The sequence below is a fragment of the Tachypleus tridentatus genome, chromosome 13 (genome assembly GCF_004210375.1).
Source record: "Tachypleus tridentatus isolate NWPU-2018 chromosome 13, ASM421037v1, whole genome shotgun sequence".
Classification (NCBI taxonomy): Eukaryota; Metazoa; Arthropoda; class Merostomata; order Xiphosura; family Limulidae; genus Tachypleus; species Tachypleus tridentatus.
Window position 1 is genome coordinate 269,569,147 of NC_134837.1, and position 17,793 is coordinate 269,586,939.

Here is a 17,793-nt window from a genome sequence, read left to right on the forward strand (position 1 = left end):
TGGAGGTAGAGTGGGTAAGTCAACAACACTACTCCATTCAGCCAAGAACACAAGAACTGTGCTTGATATTAACCTGGAGCTTGAGTGGGTACGTCAACAACACTACTCCACTCAGCCAAGAACACAACAACTGTGCTTGATATTAACCTGGAGGTAGAGTGGGTAAGTCAACAACACTACTCCACTCAGCCAAGAACACAACAACTGTGCTTGATATTAACCTAAAGGTAGAGTGGGTAAGTCAACAACACTACTCCACTCAGCCAAGAACACAACAACTGTGCTTGATATTAACCTGGAGGTAGAGTGGGTAAGTCAACAACACTACTCCACTCAGCCAAGAACACAACAACTGTGCTTGATCTTAACCTGGAGGTAGAGTGGGTAAGTCAACAACACTACTCCACTCAGCCAAGAACACAACAACTGTGCTTGATCTTAACCTAGAGGTAGAGTGGGTAAGTCAACAACACTACTCCACTCAGCCAAGAACACAACAACTGTGCTTGATCTTAACCTGGAGGTAGAGTGGGTAAGTCAACAACACAACACCACTCATACACATTCTAAATTTATAACTATGTTCTACGAAAATAAAAAACTTGCAAGAGTGTCACTAGATCTGCATTTTTTTGTAAAACTTTTTATGTGATTTCAGTTTAACCTGAAAATGTTAAAAATAGAGTTAGCTCATTCTGGAATGATGATATATATATATTAAGGTCTGCCACACAGCTCAAATCCCGGGTGCCAGTACTGTGGAACTACTGTTAATATTTTATGATAATTCTTGTGTATTTCAAGTTCATGTAGATTAGAGTTTCTTTGATATTTTGAGATATTGAAACTTTTCACTTTCTGTAATTACACCAAGAAAGACTGTTCTGGATAAAAAAAATTTCTCAACCCAAAGCAGCCGTTTTTACATATATATTTTTCTCTACAAGTTGGTTTTCTCATCATCACTGATTGGTCTGTTTATATTATTTTTTAACATTATGCACAGAGCTTGAGCTGACAAGTCCTTCATGATGACGATAAACTCACTTGAAGTAAAAATGTATCCTGTGTACAGCTGGCATGGGTATTAAAACTTTAATTAAAATAAAGTAGAGAACAATGTTTCGACCTTTATTTTAATACCCATAACTGCCGTATTGAGAATACATTTGAGCTGACAAGAATAATAATTTTCGAATATTAAGTTTTAGATTTTTATTTTTGAAAGTTCTATGGAAAAGGGTAAACAGAAAACAATAACAAGGAAAACAGAATTCTCACCTTCCCCAAGTTCTTCCTCCACAAATATTTTTGTGCATCTGAATGTTTTCTGTGGATGTAGGACAGTTGAAAATCTCACCACCACAGTGTCTAATGAATCTGCAAACCGGGCTGAAACTGGAACAGGTTTTGCCACCTTAGGGGGATTAAAACAATAAATATGTGAATTTATTAAAACAATTGAATATTCAAATAAAGATCAATTTATATCTGGTACGTTGACGACATTCTAACGATTTTAAAGAAATAATAATCACTATTCCTACAAAAATACAACATTCTGAAACATTCCAAAGACTTTGAAGTAAACAACAACTTTCAGATGATTTTAGTTTATTACTTGCAGTATACGAGGGCTGTTCAAAAAATACGCGGACTGACGTCATAAAACAAAATGTACTTTATTTAGAAGTTACAGGTCTGGGACTCCTTCAAAGTACTCTCCTCCCCAACGCACACACTTATCCCAACGGTGTTTCCACTTGTTGAAACAGTCCTGGTACGCTTCTTTTGTAATGTCCTCCAGCTCCTTCGTCGCATTTGCCTTAATCTCGGGAATCGTCTCAAATCTTCTTCCTTTCAAGGGTCTTTTGAGTTTGGGGAACAAGAAAAATCGCAAGGAGCAAGGTCAGGTGAGTAGGGGGTGGGGTGTGGAAGAACAGTGATCGAGTGTTTGGCCAAAAACTCACGAGTTCTGAGGGCTGAATTTCGCAGCAACGCGGTGCATCTTCAATTTTCGGTCAAAATCTCGTAACAAGATCCAACTGATATCCCACACTCTTCAGCAAGCTCCTGACAGTCAGACGTCGATTTGCCCGCACCAGGGTGTTGATTTTGTCGATGTGTGGGTCGTCAGTTGACGTGGAAGGACGTCCAGGACGCTCATCATCTTCAATGGACTGTCGACCATCCTTAAAACGTTCATGTTACTTGAAACATGCCATATGCTTTATAGAAACATCACCGTAAGCCGTGTTAAGCATAGCAAAAGTTTCAGTCGCAGATTTTCCAAGTTTAACACAAAATTTCACAGCAAGTCGTTGCTCCTTCAGGTCATTCATTCTGAAATCCGCCAAACGAAAAAATCGCACTTCACTTAAAACCGCGTAGCTAATACACAAATGAAGATATCTGCAATCGGGAAATGGAGTCGTAATCAGCTGATCTGTGCGAACCTAGCGACACCAAGCGGATTGCCCTGGAACCAACTGGAGCCGCGCAATTGAAAGAGCCCGCGTATTTTTTGAACAGCCCTCGTATATATTATAAAGTATTTGAAGTAAAGAAACAACTTCATTCATAAGATCTTCAGTTTATTACTTGCAGTAAATATATCCTAATTTTTTTCTAGTAAAGAAACTATTACATTGATAAGATCTTCAGTTTATTACTTGTAGTACATATACTGCGTCTGGTAGATACAAATATTTTCTGAATAATACAACCTGACGAAGGTTATCAAGGGATAGGCCATGTTGATATGACAGCAGCAAGCAACATTAAAATTACTCTGGTTTAGTTCTTTCATTGAATTCAGTTTACGATGATAAACAGATTTATTTATTCTTTAACCAATATATGGCTCGACATGCCCATGTGGTTGGGGCACTCGGCTTACAATCTGAAGGTGGTGGGTTCGAATTCCCGTCACACTAAACATACTTATCATTTCAGCCGTGGACACGTTATAAAGTGACGATCAATCTTACTATTCGTTGGTAAAAGAAAAGACAAAGGCTGTGGGTGGTGATGACTTGCCTCTAGTCTTACACTGCTAAATTAGGGACGGATAGCGCAGATAGCCCTTAGTGTAGCTTTGCGCGAAATTCGAAATAAACAAATTTTTAATCTGTAAGCTACGTCCGCTTTGAACCTATTTAACTTGTAGGCTGAAGTTCAAAAACTAAACATTTTCAAGTTAATTACGCTGTGTAACACAAATTTTGTTCCTGGATAGTAGGTGTTATTTCCTATATGTTTATGTTTTAAAAGTACAGAAAATGTCCATTATTCCCTTCAAACTTTGCTTTTGTAACCTGGATAATGAAATTTAGAAATTAATCTATTTTCTATGTAAAAACGGGCAAATTTTCACATTTTCATTTGCATAAGGTCTGAATAAAACAACACATGAATCAAGATTTACATGTATTTATACTAAAGTTATACAAAAATGAACAAAAATGTTTAGAAGTGAGTAGTTTTTCGAGATTTGAGACTGTGATGTAAATCTCTTTCACGTATCAGCTCCCAAATATAGTCTCCCATTATGTTTTTGTTACACGCTCCTTGGTAGCAGTGTTCAAAGTCCAGTATACCTTGGTGGAAAATCTCGCCTTGCTCCTCTGAGTATGCTCCCATGTTATCCTTGAATTTATCAAGGGAAATAACATTTTCTGCGCAAAGCTACTCAAGGGTTATCTGCGCTAGCCTTCCCTAATTTAGCAGTGTAAGACTAGAGGGAAGGCAGCTAGTCATCACCACCCACCGCCAACTCTTGGGCTACTTTTTTACCAACGAATAGTGGGATTGACCTAACATTATAACGCCCCCACGGCTGAAAGAGATAGCATGTTTGGTGCGATAGGGAGTCGAACCCGCGACCCTCCGATTGCGAGTCGAACGCCTTAACCCACCTGGCCATGCCGGGCCGCCCAGGAATAAGAAAAAGTAAAAATTTTGTTTCATAGTGTTATAGCTCTGAAACTAGTGTAAGTTTAACACGCTAAAAGTGTTTAACAGAAATGTCCTTAATTAATAACTTCGTTATTACTTTGCAGATACATTAAAATTCAGTTGATCATCTACTCAACTTTCATAAGCTGAATACTTCACTGTTATTTCATTCTATTAAATCGTATTTATAACTGAAGTATTTCATCTGGATGTTCGACAAAGTTACTGGATCTTTGTGGCGCCATCTAGAACACTCCAGATACTTTGAGAATATTTTAATAAACTTGCTTGATCTCAGCGTCATGTCCCCTCAAACAAAAACCTATATTAAAGTACTGAAAATATAACTTAAGTCCTCTATTTTCATGACTAGTGAACCATTTGTAACGAGCGTGGTTAGTTACAAGCATGTTTAATCGTCTGTTTAAAAATTGCAGTCTTTCTGTCAGACTTACTGTATTTACAAATATTGTGGAAACCATTATCTCATTTCTAGTTTATATATCACGGAAAATATAATAAAATAAACGTTTACTCATACATTTATTTACTGATATACATCTACACAAGTGTATCTGAGCAGACAATTCGACCTTAGAAGACGCAATAAGATTAGTTTACAAAGATGTATCTACATCAATATGTACATCAATTGAACAGATACATTCACATCAGTATACTGTCAAACCATCATTCCACTCTTAACAGATACAATCAAATCTGTAAATTAGTTTACAAAGATGTATCTACATCAATATGTTATCGAACCTTCATTCTGCTCTTAGAAGATAAAATAAAATGCGTGCATTAGTTTAATATAAATTAATGGATTTGTTTTAGGTGTGCTTACTGATTAAGTATATTACATTACAAGTTACAGCTTTCACAGTAAGTAAGATTTGTATTTAGAACAGATACAACGTTTCTATTACAAGTTATTATAAATGCTTCTAACTGAATTGTCTAAACTGTGATACCCGTCTCTGTTGCACTTGTTTCATTTATCTCTTCAGACACGAAACTCGAAGAAAAATTAACTTTAACAAGTGAGAGTACAGTCTGATGAGTTTAACAAAATTATACAATCAATTCTGGGTTAGGAATAGTTTTATCATCCTACAAGGAGAGAAATATCAACTTCTAAAATTACCTACAAGTAAAGTTTGTAAGCTATATTATATATTTACCCCTTTAATTTCTTAGAGTAGCATATATAATCTATATTCCTAACGACAGATCTTTTCTTTCTCAGTGAACCATATTTCACCAATTCAACGTCTATTTATTTTAAACCCAACTGATGCAATAATTATTGGTTACCTTTAACATCAGAACTAAAAAAAGAAATGTTTCTTACCGAATCCAAATCATAACACTCTGCTTCCGAAACACAAGTCATTAGTCGTTGACAATACACTTGATTTAGAGGACAATCCAGAGATGGTGTTGGTGGTGATGCACAGGTGATTTGACATTCCCCAAGTTCGGCACAGTATATGTAATTCTGAGGACAGGTTACAATTGGAATGTTGATTTTGCAATCATGGACACAGCGATCCTCCACTGCACAGTAAACCATGTCAGAAGGACAAACAGTTGGTGTCTCGCCTTCACTGCAATCATGGACACAGCGACCCTCCACTGCACAGTAAACCATGTCAGAAGGACAAACAGTTGGTGTCTCGCCTTCACTGCAATCATGGACACAGCGACCCTCCACTGCACAGTAAACCATATCAGGAGGACAAACAGTTGGTGTCTCGCCTTCAGTGCAATCATGGACACAGCGACCCTCCACTGCACAGTAAACCATATCAGGAGGACAAACAGTTTGTGTCTCGTCTTCATTGCAGTCATGGACACAGCGACTTTCCACTGCACAGTAAACCATATCAGGTGGACAAATAGTTGGCATTTCAACTTCATTGCAGTCGTGGACACAACGACCCTCCATTGCACAGTAAACCATATCAGGAGGACAAATAGTTGATGTCCCGTCTTCACTGCAGTCGTGGACACAGCGACCCTCCATTGCACAGTAAACCATATCAGGAGGACAAATAGTTGATGTCCCGTCTTCACTGCAGTCGTGGACACAGCGACCCTCCATTGCACAGTAGACCATGTCAGGAGGACAAAGAGTTGATGTCTCGTCTTCACTGCAGTCGTGGACACAGCGACCCTCCATTGCACAGTAAACCATATCAGGAGGACAAATAGTTGATGTCCCGTCTTCACTGCAGTCGTGGACACAGCGACCCTCCATTGCACAGTAAACCATATCAGGAGGACAAATAGTTGATGTCCCGTCTTCACTGCAGTCGTGGACACAGCGACCCTCCATTGCACAGTAAACCATATCAGGAGGACAAACAGTTGATGTCTCGTCTTCGGTGCAGTCATAGACACAGTTTTCTCCCTCAGGACAAAATACAAACCCTGGCTGGCAAACAACTTGAGATGACTTTTTTTCTGGGCATTCTAGTAAACACTGGTTATCTTCCACACAAAAAAGAAAACCAGGTGGACACACTCCTTTAGATAGTACATTTGCATCATAACAATAAACACACTCATCGTTTTCAGCGCAGTAACGTAGTCCCATTGGGCAAGAAGCAAAACGTGTGTCTTCATCAGGACAGTCCATTGTGCACTCTTCACGAGCAGGACAGAAACTTGTCCCTGAAGGACACATAATAGAGTCAATGTTTTCTTTGTCACACTGAGAGAATGTGCAGGAGTTTGTTTCAGCACAGTATGACATTTTCGAGGGACACTGTGGAGTTTCAAGTGAATGGCACTCTGCCATACATTGTCCTGTGTGTGTGCAGTAGATAGTACCTGGGGGGCAGAAAACGGTATCACAAACTTCTGCACATATTCCAGCCTCGAAACAAAAAACCTGGAAACAAGGAAATTACCATTAAAAATATCGATTACGCTTTTAACAAAACATTTATAATTGAAATAGTTCAAAGTATGAAATAATCAATTATGTTAACTTAAAAGTAACTGAGGATTCATATTTAGTTTAGTATTGTTCAAGAGAGTAGACAAACCATACAGACATACACCACCACGAGCCAGGCCTTTTAGATAAACCACCATGAACATGGAAAAACTGACAGCGAAGGTTGCTAGATTCACAGTTATCAATAACTCTAGATTGATCAGTCACTACTGACAGTGAATGTTGCTAGATTCACAGTTATTAATAACTCTAGGTTGACCAGTCACTACTGACAGTGAATGTTGCTAGATTCACAGTTATTAATAACTCTAGGTTGACCAGTCACTACTGACAGTGAATGTTGCTAGATTCACAGTTATTAATAACTCTAGGTTGACCAGTCACTACTGACAGTGAATGTTGCTAGATTCACAGTTATTAATAACTCTAGATTAGCCAGTTACTACTGACAGTGAATGTTGCTAGATTCACAGTTATTAATAACTCTAGATTAGCCAGTCACTACTGACAGTGAATGTTATTAGATTCACAGTTACTAATAACTCTAGGTTGACCAGTCACTACTGACAGTGAATGTTATTAGGTTCACAGTTATTAATAACTCTAGACTGACCAGTCACTACTATTTATCATCTAGAGACATGTGTTTATGCAGCCGCCAGTTCTTTGTGTTGAATTTCGAGCTAGCGGACAGTGTAAAATAGCCAAGAGTGTCAGTCTAAATTACGACCCAAAAGAACGAAGAACATACAGTAATATACAATGAACTGTAAAACTTTTTTTCTTCTTCTTTCTATACTAAGTTACAGTGGACATGGTGGAAACAGCTGGAGAGGATGTTTACATCTAGATTTAAAGTATACATGTCAATATGTTTTGTTTGTTTTCAGTCACACAACTCGGCATGACAGTTTGACAGCTTTAGATTTGCAATGCTGACAAGTTTCAGTACTCGTATAAGTTGAATCATATTCTAATGTCGCTTGCTGGCCAGTTAATGAGTGTTTGGAATGAAGCACAAAGCTACATAATAGACTCTCTATGCTCTGCTCACCATAGGTATCGAAACCAGGTTTCTAGTGGTGTGAGTTGGAGACATATCATTGTGCTACTGAGGGGGCCTAGACTATACAAAACATATATTGTCTACAGATGCAAGTTCTGTGAACATTCACATTTAAAGCTATCACTAAGTGTCAAGACAGAAATTTATTAAATATGCTACTTCGCTTAATGGATGAGAAAGAACATTTGAGGTAATTTGCATGGCTTAAGACAAGTCTCGTCTGATCAGTGACGTTAAGGATTATTCGGAAAAAAATTCAAACACAGGCCTAGTACTGTCAACAGACAGAATTACATCAGATATTAAATTTTTACAAATGGCCCCTTCTGGTCTAAAATTCTTGACCATTTAGTGTCACTGTAACAAATAATCAGCATGTTGTAGCAGTAATGGCCTAAAATATTTTGTGTTGTTTAACAAATAGCAAATATATTAATGTAACTGTCATCAGTGCCGGATCACGATGTTCGTGGGCCCTACCGGCCGTATAAGGCAAATCAATAGTTAGATAAATTATAGATTTTTTAAGTATACATCGATTTAGCTGCGCAAACGCTGTACGAATTAACATCTGTATTATCAATAATATACTAATACCCCGTAATATATTGCATCGTATTAAAAACGGCTTAGTATGAAATAAATTATGGATTAAAAAAGTCTTTTTGGTGAAATATATTTATGTGAATACGAGTACACAAACTAGTGCATGTATATAAAAACATATAACTTAAGGATGTAATCAAGTTTTTACAGTACAATATGTGTTTCATGTTTTTATGTTTATTATTTTTTGGCCCACTAAAATTAACTTTTAAAGAAATTTTTTATTGGCCCATAGTTTTCGTAGGATTTAGGCACTGTGCCTAATAAATAATCTGGCACTGGCTGTGATATACACATAAAAGTGCTTCTAGCAGAGTGAACCTAGTTTTATTACAGTAACTTTGCACGTGCTTTTCTGTTTTGTTACAATTAAGTGTAAAATATCAGATAAGTATGTTAGATGTATATTGCTCATTGTCTATTTGTATGTTTACATGAAAACAAGTACTGCAGAAATGACTCTCAGATAAAACAGCAGATTTAGACTAACATATAATCATGAATTGTTCATTTAATGGTGAAACCTGTTGATGTATTGGTGCTGTGTAATCCACTGTAATGTACTCTACTCAGTTAGAAACTTTGATATTTATCCACTTAATGTTGTATGTAATATTTATAAAATTACTGTGGCACACATTACCCACTTAGTTGTTTTCTGAAAAATAAGACACAGGGGAAGATTGATTTCATATTTTAATTTGCTGTTATAAGTATTGGTAGACTAAAATTATTGTACAATTGTAAATTAATACAAGTTTAAAAGGGACCATTATGTACTATATTGACGTATCCATGATGGAAAATGTATTGTCCGTGAAAATTTACTGTGTACATAGTACAGTAAGAATTTAATTGCTAAGTGTTGTTTTTGTTTTTTAAATTTCGCGCAAAGCTATACGAAGGCTATCTGTGCTAGCCGTCCTTAATTTAGCAGTGTAAGACAAGAGGCAAGTCAGCTAGTCATCACCACCCACAGCCTTGGTCTACTCTTTTACCAACGAATAGTGGGATTGACCGTCACATTTTAATGCCCCTTAAGTAATAATATCCAGATGCACACCCTCACGGTCAACTTGTACGGGTGGAAAAATGTCACGTTTCTAAGTTCTTTCTTCTTGGACCTATGGCGATAACACGCAGAGACACGTGATTATAGAACTACCCATATATTCGACCTTTTTAAAACTTTACATGAAAGGTTTGAAACTTGTAATTTCGTATTTCCCATGATTTTCCGAAGTCAACATGACTTATGTACATCAGCTCAAATGTAAACACTGTTTTCACGTCCTGTATTACATCGATAAAATATAATTCTTCGTGTAAAACAATATGTTTTATATAATCAAGTCACCCGACTATGTTACATCGACATGAAGAATACCACTGCGCAGAATGATATTTAGTCTTAATGGCAGGATGTGAGCCACTGTTCTAATGTGGGGAATGTTAACATTTTATCCAAAAGATTTTGTTCTGATTACCGAATAATAATATAAGTGAAATGTCTTAGACTTGGTTTCACTAATATCATAAACTTGCAGTATCGTGAGAAATTCTTTTATTTTTTTTCTTTATAACAACAAACTTGTTATGTATACGAGTTATGTTTCAACAAAAATTGGAGGGTTTTCCTACACTTCAAGCCTTTAAATATAACACCTTGCAGAGACTATTTGGAGAGAAGAGAATCAGACCCAGAAAAGATCTGGTAGTAAGTAAAGGAGAACATGACCAGTCATTCAGTCATAACTCTGTAAAAAGTCTTTAAAAGAGAACATGACCAGTCATTCAGTCATAACTATGTAAAAAGAGTCTTTAAAGGAGAACATGACCAGTCATTCAGTCATAACTATGTAAAAAGTCTTTAAAGAAGAACATGACACTCATTCAGTCATAACTCTGTAAAAAGTCTTTAAAAGTGAACATGACCAGTCATTCAATCATAACTCTGTAAAAAGAGTCTTTAAAGGAGAACATGACCAGTCATTCAGTCATAACTCTGTAAAAAGAGTCTTTAAAAGTGAACATGACCAGTCATTCAGTCATAACTCTGTAAAAAGTCTTTAAAGGAGAACATGACCAGTCATTCAGTCATAACTCTGTAAAAAGAGTCTTTTAAGGAGAACATGACCAGTCATTCAGTCATAACTCTGTAAAAAGTCTTTAAAAGAGAACATGACCAGTCATTCAGTCATAACTCTGTAAAAAGTCTTTAAAGGAGAACATGACCAGTCATTCAGTCATAACTCTGTATAAAGAGAGTCTTTAAAAGATAACATGACCAATCATTCAGTCATAACTCTGTAAAAGAGTCTTTAAAGGAGAACATGACCAGTCATTCAGTCATAACTTTGTAAAAAGAGAGTCTTTAAAAGAGAACATGACCAGTCATTCAGTCATAACTCTGTAAAAAGAGTCTTTAAAGAAGAACACGACCAGTCATTCAGTCATAACTCTGTAAAAAGTCTTTAAAGGAGAACATGACCAGTCATTCAGTCATAACTCTGTAAAAAGAGAGTCTTTAAAAGATAACATGACCAATCATTCAGTCATAACTCTGTAAAAAGAATCTTTAAAGGAGAACATGACCAGTCATTCAGTCATAACTCTCTTTAAAGAAGAACACGAAGTCATTCAGAGTAGTCTTTAAAGGAGAACATGACCAGTCATTCAGTCATAACTCTGATAACATAAAGTCATAATGTCTTTAAAGGAGAACATGACCAGTCATTCAGTCATAACTCAGTATTTAAAGAGAACATGACCAGTCATTCAGTCATAAAAAGAGTCTTTAAAGGAGAACATGACCAGTCATTCAGTCATAACTCTGTAAAAGAGTCTTTAAAGGAGAACATGACCAGTCATTCAGTCATAACTCTGTAAAAGAGTCTTTAGAGGAGAACATGACCAGTCATTCAGTCATAACTCTGTAAAAAGAGTCTTTAAAGGAGAACATGACCAGTCATTCAGTCATAACTCTGTAAAAAGTCTTTAAAGGAGAACATGACCAGTCATTCAGTCATAACTCTGTATAAAGAGAGTCTTTAAAGGAGAACATGACCAGTCATTCAGTCATAACCAGAAATGGATACAGATGGGGGATGAGGGATGCATCCCCACACTGACCATACCAAAATTGTGTAGATTAATGGGAAATCAGAATATAAAGTACTGATCATCTCAATTAACAAGGAAAAGTTTACTTGGGGTCGGGTATAAGTCCCTCTTACTTAGTCTATCATACGCCCCCACCAAAAAATCCCTTATCCACCCCTGGTCATAACTCTGTAAAAAGAAAGTCTTTAAAAGAATAACATTGGTAAATTTGTTGTCTTGAGATCTAGAACAGTATATGTAATGTATCATTGATTAAATAAATGTAATGATTTGAGTTACTTCTTTTGAACTTCATATATGTTTATTATAACTATAATTTTGAACTTCATATATGTATACATATATGTATATGTATATTATAACTAAGAATTTTGAACTTCATATATGTATATGTATATCATAACTATGATATTGAACTTCATATATTTATATTATAACTATAATTTTGAACTTCATATATGTATATTATAACTATAATTTTGAACTTCATATATGTATATTATAGCTATAATTTTGAACTTCATATATGTATATTATAACTATAATTTTGAACTTCATATATATATATATACGTATATGTAACTAACTATTTTGAACTTCATATACATGTATATATAACTATCATTATATACGTTATATACATAATTTGATTTTGAACTTCATATACGTTCATGTATATTATAATTATCATTTTGAACTTCATATATGTACATGTATATTATAACTATAATTTTGAACTTCATATATGCATATTATATTATAACTATAAATTTGAACTTCATATATGCATATTATATTATAACTATAAATTTGAACTTCATATATGCATATTATATTATAACTATAAATTTGAACTTCATATATGCATATTATATTATAACTATAAATTTGAACTTCATATATGTATATTATAACTATAATTTTTAAGCCATAAACAAAGCACATTAAAACTAAACAAAATACGCTGAATATCTTTAAAATATCCTACGGTACAAGCTATAACGTGGGATTATAAAATGTATCCTAGGATATATTTGTTTTAAATATGCAGCGTATTTTGTTTAGTTTTAATGTGTTTTGTTTATGGCTTAAAATTTAAATTTAATACATAATTAAGCAGAGGTTGGGATTTGCGGGTTTTAACGCAGTCCTTCCTCATGATTTTGTTTACTTATTTGACTTCATTTGGACGTAAATATTTAATTTCACTATATATATGTATACATATATTCAAACATTTGTATCAGCTTTGGTCACAAATCATCAAATAAATCTGAGTTAATTTCTTTATATTTACATCATAAACTGTATTAATTATTTTCATCCACTTTAATTAAGAACATTGAATGTTTGTATACATTAAGAACACTGAATGTTTGTATACATATAAATAACATTCTTCTCCACTTACCCATCTTCCACATCCCCGAAGAAATGGACGTGATGCGCCAACTGTTCTTTATTGGCAACAATGTTTGAAATAGGTTAGTTATGTGCGCTTCGTGAAATATTTTTGCACTAACATCTAAGTTAAAATAAGGTTTAGATCATCTTGGTTTGACAAATTTATTAAAATACAAAAATTTAATGCAGCTAGGCCTTTTAGACATAAACTGCTGTGAGCTTGAAAATACTAGTGTTGAATGTAGCCAACCCTTAAAACATAGCTAATGTAAACAAGACGTACCCATTTCAGTGGGACAGTCCCGTTTTCGAGCTGCCTGTCCCAGAAATTTTAAGGGACGCAAAATTGTCCCACATTATCAAAACGAATACCAGTAGGCACTACCTGACTATGACTGCACATAAGATTTGTTCTGTTAAACACCCTCCCCAAAAGTAATATTCGGTGACGTTGAAGTTCCTACGAAATGCCAAACAATGTGAAAATGTCATTATGATACATACCATTACACCATAAAACGTCAAATCAGCTGTGGTTGTCATTTTGATTCGTTGATTAGTATTGTACTCAACTTTCTATATAGACATTCGTTCAGCCACTGTTCTTTATAATAACTCGAGCATGTCTTACAGGCCTAGCTAGTGTAAGTTTAAACCCCAGATATTAAATGGATCATTAATATATTCCCCAAACTACTTTATTCCAAGTAGATGCACAAACGACGCGAAATAAGAAAACACGTTTAGACAATATATTCACTATATGAAGTTCCAAGAAGAAAGAATTTCTGAAAATAGATCAATAGTTTCTTGTAGCGGAATTTTATTATACAAATACTTCACATCAAAGCAGATCAATAGTTTCTTGTAGCGGAATTTTATTATATAAATACTTCACATCAAAGCAGATCAATAGTTTCTTGTAGCGGAATTTTATTATACAAATACTTCACATCAGAGCAGATCAACAGTTTCTTGTAGCGGAATTTTATTATACAAATACTTCACATCAAAGCAGATCAATAGTTTCTTGTAGCGGAATTTTATTATACAAATACCTCACATCAAAGCAGATCAATAGTTTCTTGTAGCGGAATTTTATTATACAAATACCTCACATCAAAACAGATCAATAGTTTCTTGTAGCGGAATTTTATTATACAAATACTTCACATCAAAGCAGATCAATAGTTTCTTGTAGCGGAATTTTATTATACAAATACTTCACATCAAAGCAGATCAATAGTTTCTTGTAGCGGAATTTTATTATACAAATACTTCACATCAAAGCAGATCAATAGTTTCTTGTAGCGGAATTTTATTATACAAATACTTCACATCAAAGCAGATCAATAGTTTCTTGTAGCGGAATTTTATTATACAAATACGTCACATCAAAGCAGAGCAATAGTTTCTTGTAGCGGAATTTTATTATACAAATACCTCACATCAAAGCAGATCAATAGTTTCTTGTAGCGGAATTTTATTATACAAATACTTCACATCAAAGCAGATCAATAGTTTCTTGTAGCGGAATTTTATTATACAAATACCTCACATCAAAGCTAGCTCTATACACATTTCAAACAAACTTCAAATTCTACATCGAAATTGAAACTAAAAACGAAGATAATTCACACACATGCAAAAAAACGTGTAAGAGTATCTTGTTCGAACCAAAGTGTATTATAGGAAATTCAACAGTCTAGTTACTGAGAAGCCGGTTTACCACCCACAATATCGCGATTAACACCTATGGCACGTCAGAAAAGTGACAGTTAACTCCCGCGTTTCAGCCTGACAAGAACACGGCAAGAGTTGGTAGTGGGTGGCGACCCCTAGCTGCCTTGTTGCAGTCTATCACTTCAAAATTTGGAACGGTTAGCGCAGACAGCCCTTGTATACGTTCAGGTGAAATCCAATAAACAAAATACCTATTTCTCACCATCAGTTATAATTTTATGTTGTTGTTTCTTCTAACTAAAACAAATATGGTGCACTTTTTCTTATACACATTAGCTCATCTTTAGGAACTTTGTACTATAATTTAGTATACAGTTTTTGGACATTATATACAGGTCATAAATAGTGAACTACTGTGCTATTTATCCTAACATTGTATTTAATTAATTTTAAGTCATATAAATCAGGGTAATGTTTATAATAACCCTCAATTTGCATGAATAATGAAAAGATTTCATAATCTAGGTCACGAGTTTCTAGGAAACTACAATGTATTCTGTAATATACAGGGGTAATTAAAACATTACTGAGCACGAATGAGCCTTCAGTCTTGGTTGTTACCTATGTATATGTATACAGACAACATTGTATTATAATATTCCCTCGGTAGACTCAGCAAATAGCCCAATGTGACTTTGTTATAAGAAAACACACACATATATACACACGTATTACAATAACAATTGTTTCCGTTTGGATGTCTAGTAATCACTCATGACGTGAAACTATTGAAGTACGCTTAGATATATATCAGGTCATCCAATAAGTAATGTCCGAATATTTAATATAGAAAGTGCATCATCATTCTTGTCTTTGTGGAAGGCTTTAATGACTAAAATATGTAATAGGACGTGAATAAAAATGTTCAGGCAAATAGAAGAAACTAATCCAATTCTACTTTTTCAGATCATTAATCAAATAAACCCTTATGAAGATGGATGTGTCTGAGCAACACATTAGCTACATAATGCTTTATGAGTTTAAAAAAGGCAATAGTGCAGCAGAAACTACAGGAAACATTCAATGTATTTATGATGTGGAGTCTCTCAATGAAAGAAAATGTCGAAGGTGATTTCAGAAGTTCAGGTCAAGTGACTACAGTGATGCGCTACGTTCAGGTTGTCCTGTTCAGTTTAATAATAGCTTGCTGCTGGCTGCACTTAATGAAGATTGTGCTGTAACAGTTGCAGAACTAGTACAGAAGTTTAATTTAACAGTTCACTGTCATCTGCAACAGCTTGGAAAGGCGTCAAGACTTGAAAAATGGATCCTCCATGATTTGACAAAAGCCAACCTTTGAGCAAAAGTGGACATTTGCACCTCTCTGCACTCTCATGAACGTAACTCACTTTTTTTGGACAGGTTAGTTACTGGAGATGAAAAATGGATGTTTTATGAAAGTGTTAAGTGCCGCAGACAATGGTTCAGTGCAGGTACACTGGCAAAAGCACAGCTCAAAATGGACCTCCACCCTAGGAAAGTCTTGTTAAGCGTTTGGTGGGATATTATTTGTGTGATTCACTTTGAGTTCCTGCCACTCAATGTAACGATTACATCAGAATTCTACTGTCAACAGTTAGAACGCTTGAATGTTGCACTGAAAGAAAAGAGGCCTGCTTTGATCAATTGTAAAGGTGTTGTGTTACACCAGAATAATGCATGGCTCCATACAGCAAGGATCACATCTTCAAAGACTGAAGAGTTAGACTGGGAGGAAATTCCACATCCTCCTTATTCTCCAGACCTTGCCCCATCTGATTATCATATATTCCGAAGTTTGCAGAACTATATCGATAAAAAAGAGCTTGGAACACATGAAGATGTCAAACTACCCTCTCTACATTCTTTTCCTCCAAACCCCAAGAATTTTATAGAAGTGACATTCAGAAGCTTGTGAATCGTTGGCAGGAAGTAATTAATAGTAATGGACCATACATTATTGATTAAATAACATTAACAGTATTTGAAATCCTTTCTCTTTTTCTGAACCTAAAATCAGACATTACTTAAGGAATAACCTGATAGATATTCTTGCAGGAACACCAACGAACCAAAACATACTAATCTTTCATCGTTGTGTATGTGGCTTACTATTACACATTCTGAAGCAAATATTCTTAACTAGAAACAAAACTGCTTCTAAACCTGTTTAGAGTCTGAAACACGATTCTTTTCTCTGTGAGGAACTAAATGGCTTGAGATTTAGCTAACACCACGAAATGATCGTATTAGTTATTGAGATGTAAAAAACATACAGCTTTGGTGATCTACATCTGTAAGCCTATTCTCTAAGAACTGAGTTAGGTTTTTCTTATAAATGGTAGAGCTTTGCAGTGTTAATTAAAAACCATTTTCTTCTACAAGAGAACTTTCTAAGGATTAATCATATATAAGATTTTTGAACAATAAATACACTTGAATATTTTCATCATAAACTAATATTCTAATTACCGTATTTCCCGTCGTCGAAGACGCACCCCTATTTTGATTAGCTAAATTTTGAAAAAGAAAGAAAAGTTTGTTTGTTTGTTTGTTTTGAAATTCGCACAAAGCTACTCGAGGGCTATCTGTGCTAGCCGTCCCTAATTTAGCAGTGTAAGACTAGAGAGAAGGCAGCTAGTCATCACCACCCACCGCCAACTCTTGGGCTACTCTTTTACCAACGAAAAGTGGGATTGACTGTCACATTATAACGCCCCCACGGCTGAGAGGGCGAGCATGTTTAGCGCAACTCGGATGCGAACTCGCATGCCTTATCGCGCTCGGCCATGCCAGGCCGTAAGAAAGAAAAGAAGATAAACACAAGACTGAGGTCGCAGCACTTCCACCAATCTCACCAAGATGTTTCATGACTTACGGTACATAATTTCTCTTGCCCACTTTTTGTTTTTTGTGAGATATAAATTTATCATATCTACCTTTG

The 17,793-nt window shown here is 35.3% G+C and overlaps 1 protein-coding gene across 1 annotated transcript in view; it reads right to left on the reverse strand.

Moving 5' to 3' along the window:
- Positions 1-1,207: 1,207 nt before the first annotated feature.
- Positions 1,208-17,793, reverse strand: part of LOC143236559 (uncharacterized) — a 56,304-nt gene continuing 39,718 nt past the window's right edge. The window contains exons 4-5 of the mRNA XM_076474862.1: positions 5,315-6,859; positions 1,208-1,417 (exon numbers count right to left, since the gene is read on the reverse strand). Of these exons, the coding sequence (XP_076330977.1) occupies positions 1,208-1,417; positions 5,315-6,859 (1,755 nt within the window). The remainder of the gene's footprint in view (positions 1,418-5,314; positions 6,860-17,793) is intronic.